Source organism: Rutidosis leptorrhynchoides, chromosome 8 (assembly GCF_046630445.1).
Source record: "Rutidosis leptorrhynchoides isolate AG116_Rl617_1_P2 chromosome 8, CSIRO_AGI_Rlap_v1, whole genome shotgun sequence".
In the NCBI taxonomy this organism is placed as follows: Eukaryota; Viridiplantae; Streptophyta; class Magnoliopsida; order Asterales; family Asteraceae; genus Rutidosis; species Rutidosis leptorrhynchoides.
In genome coordinates, this window is record NC_092340.1 from 146,822,426 (window position 1) to 146,828,869 (window position 6,444).

General features: G+C 31.1%; 1 protein-coding gene across 2 annotated transcripts; it reads right to left on the reverse strand.

Moving 5' to 3' along the window:
• Window positions 1-2,209: 2,209 nt before the first annotated feature.
• LOC139862518 (F-box/LRR-repeat protein At4g14103-like) lies at window positions 2,210-6,115 on the reverse strand. 2 transcript variants are annotated; one of them, XM_071851138.1, is made up of 5 exons: window positions 5,976-6,115; window positions 3,712-4,980; window positions 3,222-3,434; window positions 2,900-3,068; window positions 2,211-2,487 (listed from the first exon to the last, which is right to left on the reverse strand). In XM_071851138.1, exons 2-5 carry the CDS (start codon window positions 4,975-4,977, stop codon window positions 2,468-2,470), a joined length of 1,668 nt encoding a protein of 555 aa, XP_071707239.1. In that variant the 5' UTR covers window positions 4,978-4,980; window positions 5,976-6,115; the 3' UTR covers window positions 2,211-2,467. The 2 variants fall into 2 exon arrangements, with proteins under 2 accessions (XP_071707240.1, XP_071707239.1); XM_071851139.1 differs by lacking the exon at window positions 3,222-3,434 and having other exon boundaries at window positions 2,210-2,487.
• Between the last annotated feature and the right edge of the window lie 329 nt (window positions 6,116-6,444).

Sequence of the window (6,444 nt, forward strand, 5' to 3'; positions counted from 1 at the left end):
ATCATCATTATTATTAAAAGTAATATAAGTGTTATTATTATTACAATGAAAAATTATTATTATTAGTATTAAAATGATTAATAAGAGTATTGTTATTATTATTACTAAACATTAGTATTGTAAGTAACATTATTATTTTTATTAATATTAATATTAGTATTATCATTATTAATAAAGTTATTATTATTATCATTAGTAGATCATTAATGTCAAAAGTATCATTTTCAACAAATAAATATTTTATACATAAAGACACACTTATTATATATAATATAATTATATTGATACTCCATATAACGGTATATAAAACATATTAACATTATCTATATAAATACTTATATATAACAAATTAGGTATTTTAATATAATACTAAGTATATATAGATATCAATATGACTATATTAATCATTTTAGATATATATACAAAATAAACATAAATAACATATATTAATAAATGAAATTATGTGATTTTCATTATATGTTTTAATAGATATACGATTAATATAGGTTCGTGAATCCGAGGCCAACCTTATACTTGTTCAATGTCGTTCTATGTATTTTTACTACAAAATACATTAGGTGAGTTTCATTTGCCTTTTTACCCTTTATATTTTTGGGCTGAGAATACATGCGCAACTTTTATAACTGTTTTACGAAATAGACACAAGTAATCGAAATTACATTATATGGTTGAATTATCGAAATCGAATATGCCCCTTTTTATTAAGTCTGGTAATCTAAGAATTAGGGAACAGACACCCTAATTGACGCGAACTCTAAAGATAGATCTATCGGACCCAACAAGCCCCATCCAAAGTACCGGATGCTTTAGTACTTCGAAGTTTATATCATGTCCGAAGGAGGATCCCGGAATGATGGGGATATTCTTATATGTATATTGTGAATGTCGATTACAAGGTGTTCAATCCATATGAATGATATTTTTTGTCTCTATACATGGGACGTATGTTTATGAGAAATGGAAATATGAAATCTTGTGGTCTATTAAAATTATGAAATGATTATTTATGCTAAACTAATGAACTCACCAACCTTTTGGTTGACACTTGAAAGCATGTTTATTCTCAGGTACGAAAGAAATCTTCCGCTGTGCATTTGATCATTTTAAAGATATTAATTGGAGTCATTCATGACATATTTCAAAAGACGTTGCATTCTAGTCGTTGAGTTTATCAAGATCATTATTAAGTCAATTATAGTTGGATATAATATGAAATGGTATGCATGTCTGTCAACTTTAGATGTAATGAAATATTGTCTTTTCAAAATGAATGCAATGTTTGTAAAATGTATCATATAGAGGTCAAGTACCTCGCGATGTAATCAACTGTTGTGAATCGTTTATAATCGATATGGACTTCGTCCGAATGGATTAGGACGGGTCCTCACATCCACATGGGCAAGTGACCTCGTCACTTGACGCCGATACAAGTGGTCTAAGTGGTGTATAGGGGAGGTGATATGTAGACAATCCTTCAATCCTTCCCCTATACGAGAATAAAGACAAGTCATTTCTCCACCCAGAGTAAAAACACTCTCAAAAGTAGATAAAGTCATCTCTCTCTCTATTCTACGGATATAGAGATTGCTTTCAAGCGGACCTTCGGCCAATAAGTAGGAAAAAAAATTTAAAATAATAAAATAAAATTGAGACGCCATGAAAATGGTAAAATCAAATTTCCATGGGTTTTAAATCCTTGCTGAAATTTACTTTAGGCTCTAAGAGTCAGTCAAGTCGCCAATAAATCGACGCTTGCTGTCGACTCAATAACTAGAGCCGTTTACTATATTACTCGATCTCGAATCAAAATCAAACTCGAGTAGATCGAGATCAAGCACACAACTGTACCAAGTCGATTTTGAGTAAATCTCAAAAAGTTTGTAACTTGTGTTACTTCAATTTTATTATTTAATTTCCCATAACTATAAATTCCTTTTTAGACTTTTTAAACAAGGTTGCCCAAGTATTATTTTCTCCCTACGTGACAATGAATTCACATCGACTCCTACATTTATAGTGCCTACTACGCACTTGATTCATACAAGAGTACAAGACTATATTATTGTGCACGCGCCACAAACATCCATAAATAGTGTTTTACAGTGTCCATTAGTAATGTGAATTTGTGGTGACATCACACATCACTTTTAGTGAATTTGCACACAAAGCAAAACAAGAAGTCTAACAAAATAATGTTCAATAATTAAATCCGAATTTATCTTAACAATTCAGTTATTGAAACCAAACTTCTCTAATATATATAAGATGACATAGTTATTAAACTTCAGATCCATAGGTACATATTTAAATACCGAAAAGTAGTACAATTATAAGAGATCCTCTGCAACTGATTCAACCGAACACATCATCCATTGTAACTGACATATTTCTCAGTTAATCCAACGCATCAAGCGATTTCAACAATTGCATACATTTGATTGATTCATTATCCAGCTTCTTGGACAACTGTTTGGATTAAACAATAAAAGAAGAGAAATGTGTTACACAAATGTATATAAAAGTAGCAGATAATCCTCTATTCTAGCTCTTTCTTTTTCATATTGTTTTTTTCTTCTAGGCTTAAAAGCCAAAGTTATTTAGTTTCATGTTGTATTGCTTGGATCATTAAGCCTTTGGACTCCTCTATTCTAGCTCCTTGCTAGATAGTTTTCTTTTTTATAAAATTCATCAATAAAAAAAAAACTACAGAAGTAGCATAGTATAGTATATCAGATAATAATTTTTAAAAAAAAATTCTTCAAACGACAGCCCTAAGCCCTAATGGGCGGTCGTTAGAAAAATCCTAAAAAAATAATAATAATAATAATACCAACAATAATAATGTTAATAATGATAGTGATAATTATAAAAGGGGCACCTTCTTCCTTTGTGAAGGTGATGATTTGTCCAGGTTGAACACGCGCTAAAGCTGTTATCAATGAATTCAAGTTCCTGAATTGCTTTTTGGGTTTTGAAGACGAAGACAGCACAATCTGAATATTAGTATCGCCTCGATCTTCTTGTTGAAGTAGCTTATTGTAAGTAAACTGAAAATAAATAAATATAACTATAGATTATAAAGTTTAATTTTGATATCTTTACTTAGTTATAGAAAAAAACATGCTACAATAAAATGCAAATGCAATAATACATCAAATAGGTTATAAACAGTTCATTAAGATAGCACAAATAACTCGTACCCTAACCGCACGCCTCCGTTCTTTAAGATCTAAGGAAAAAAAGATCGCATTTATTTTTATTGCTACAGATCGAGGATGACAACACCAAAAAACAGCTTCCATAACAGATATATAAACCGCTGTATTTTTAATGGAGTGTAGTTCTAGATCAACGTGCTCAAGCTCATAAGGTGGTGACTTAATCGCCTTTAACTCCTCAACATCTATGAGACTCTAAAAAAAATAAAAATAAAAATAAATACAAATTAATATTGGAATTATTGTATTTTTGTAATGACATCCTAAGGGCTGTCATTAAGACGCTTAAAAGTGTTGTACATCTGAATAACCGCCACCCTATAAATAATAATAATTAACCGCTATGTACAACACCTTCTAGCGTGTTAACGAAGGCCGTAACGATTGTCGCTAGAAAAATCCTGAAATTATATAATATCTTTGCTAGGGAGTAGTGACTAACTACAAATACATATATACATATATACAATACCGTGCTAAGTTGCAACTTCAAATCTTTATAACCGTTTTGCTTTCCCAAAAATCGCCTCAATTTCTGGAACCAAACAATGTTGACATCTTCCGTTGGGGAACATTCCATACGAGCTTTCGAATGCGTTAAATCCCTTAATGAAGGATTAGGGATATGCGGATGGCCTTTGTACTCGAATAGAGTCAAATTAGGGGTATAGATGTCAATTTCGTCCAAATCACACCGAGAATGTAACACAAATGTCTTTAACGAAGTGCTAGACAACTTCAAATTGTTGCAATTATTAGCGAGTTTCAAAAACAAGTTTTCAACAAACGGGAAATTTGATGAAAATTTAGCTAACCCATTCGGGGACGGATACTCGTAGTACGACAACGTTGTTAGTTTTTTGCATAAACCAAAGTTCATCGATGGTCTACCTTTACCTTCCCAATCCATTAAAAGAAGATAATGTAGATTTGGAGCTTCAATATATATACTTTCAACTCCACGATTATAGTAAATTCGAACTTTTTCAAGGTTTTGATGCCCGTGAACACAAAATCTTTTGAAACCGTAACAATCTTTAACATTAAACTCCTTCAAAAGAGGGCAATTAGTGCTTAAATACTTGATAACTTCCTCATCTATACGAACTTTATGAAAAGACAACACCTTTAACGACTTGAACTTCACATCTCCAACCATGAACGAACAAGGCAACACACAACTACGTATATACAAAGAAGTCAACGTTGACGAACAAACGGATGATAATGTGTTAGGCAAACGAAACATCGGTAAATGTTTAGGCGACCCAAGTATATTCACTACAAATTCCTGCACGCCTTGTTTTAAAATTAAATCAAGGCATCTACGAATAGTATCTATTTCTGCAGGCTCTTGTAGTACGGTATCGAGGGTTAATTTTCGGGCACTAACATTTTGCTTGCAAAATCTTGATGTTGTATAGTCAACATACTTGATAAAGTTGTCATGAATATATCCACTATTTTTGTGAAACGGGCATTTGGATTCATGCAACGCTGTGCTGAATTTACTGATATTGAAATCCAAAATCGGGAACGAAGATGTTAAAGATGACCAGTTTTTGGATAATACGCTCATTCGTACAAGGTGTAATGGAGAATCCAAAAATGAGAGTATGTGATGGACTATGAATTCGGGCAGTTGTGATATTCGATCTGTTGATTCAGTTATGTTATCCTTCATATTCCCAATTTTATAATCAGTACCCATCAGAAACTTGAAAAACGGTGTTCGCATGGCCTACAGATCAAACATAATAAGGTCAAGTTCAAAATGTTCATCATTTATCCAACTGATCAAACATAATAACATAACAGACTAAACAAATAAAAACCGACTACAAAACATAATAACTTATAAGCTTGATCCATTTTCCTGATTGATCTTCATCAATATATTATTGAAAGCATTTTACTAAAGGAATTTTTAATTAAGACAGTCAACCCAAAATCAGAATTTTTAGCATTCCTAATATGTACTGATCAACTGATAATAGCAAATACCCTGATAAAAATATACTAATGTTGATAAATCTTAAAAACATTACACAAGTTGCCATCAAACATGCATAATTAAGTATGCCATATGTCACTTAATTAAGATCATGTTGATATGTGATATGTGGGTTAACTAATTACAGGGTCATATAGTACTTATATAGATTACTTCTCATATTGTAAACATATATCGTAACATTCCATTTTATATCCATGTAACCAAACACCTCCTCATTTTTATAGCTTAAATAAACTAATATAATCTATACATACACCTAAAAAATTAATGGTGACGCTTCGTGTGTGCAGCACGCACTGTGAGACTTGTGAAAAGGGTAAAATTATCAGAATACAAATACACTTAAAACACCTTATATTTTCATATTGATGAGAAAAAAAAGAGACCTTTTTGAAGGTAAAGACATTTTAGAGACCTTAAATTAAAAAATAACAAAAAATTTAAGTACATGTAATGAGAAATTGGGTAAAGTTGCTACCTTTTTGCTCCAATTCCCCCTTTTTCTTGAAATTCATATTCAATGTTAATCATATTTTGTTGTAATAGAAATTATATGTGCAGATAGGTAATTAACATCAATCAGAGAATGATTAAACAAATTCACTCGAAATAAAATCGATTAAACACAGCAAGATGAGATCAAACCTGCAACTACATATATGATTTTGGGCAATCACTTTTGCATATAGATAAATTAAACAGATTATACAAAATCTCACCTTGATTTCTCTTGAATACACACAAGAGATTAAAAATTTGAAATGGGTAATTGATTGATTGATCCGTCAATTAATCCCTAAATTTCATCACCATTTTTGTGAGTGAAAGAAAAGTAAAAGAAGGGGGCCGAAAGTGTTTTCTATTTACGTATGATCCCCCAAGTCATGACCTGGACTCAAAACGTAGGACTCTCATTTTACAATTTGCACCCCTCAGCTCCAACAAGTTGAGAATTAGAACCAGTTTAAGAAAGAGAAATTTATTACTAGGAAAAAAACTCAATTACTCGTTGATTAATTCCGGATTAATCATTTTTAAGAGAAATCCATCCTGATTTTTAAAAATCCATTTAACTAAACGGTCAACGTCAATTGATGGGTCAAAATCGAATTTAATAATCAAAATTGGTCAAAGTAAAAAATAATTAACATTTTAACATGAATTTACACTATAACTTTATAGTTTTTG

Coding starts and splice junctions, on each gene's coding strand:
- LOC139862518 (XM_071851138.1), bottom strand. CDS start 4,977: ATGCGAACACCGTTTTTCAAGTTTCTGATGGGTACTGATTATAAAATT. Junction 3,435..3,711: donor TGAAGTTGCAACTTAGCACG/GTATTGTATATA, acceptor TATTTTTTTTAG/AGTCTCATAGATGTTGAGGA. Junction 3,069..3,221: donor AACGGAGGCGTGCGGTTAGG/GTACGAGTTATT, acceptor ATTTATTTTCAG/TTTACTTACAATAAGCTACT.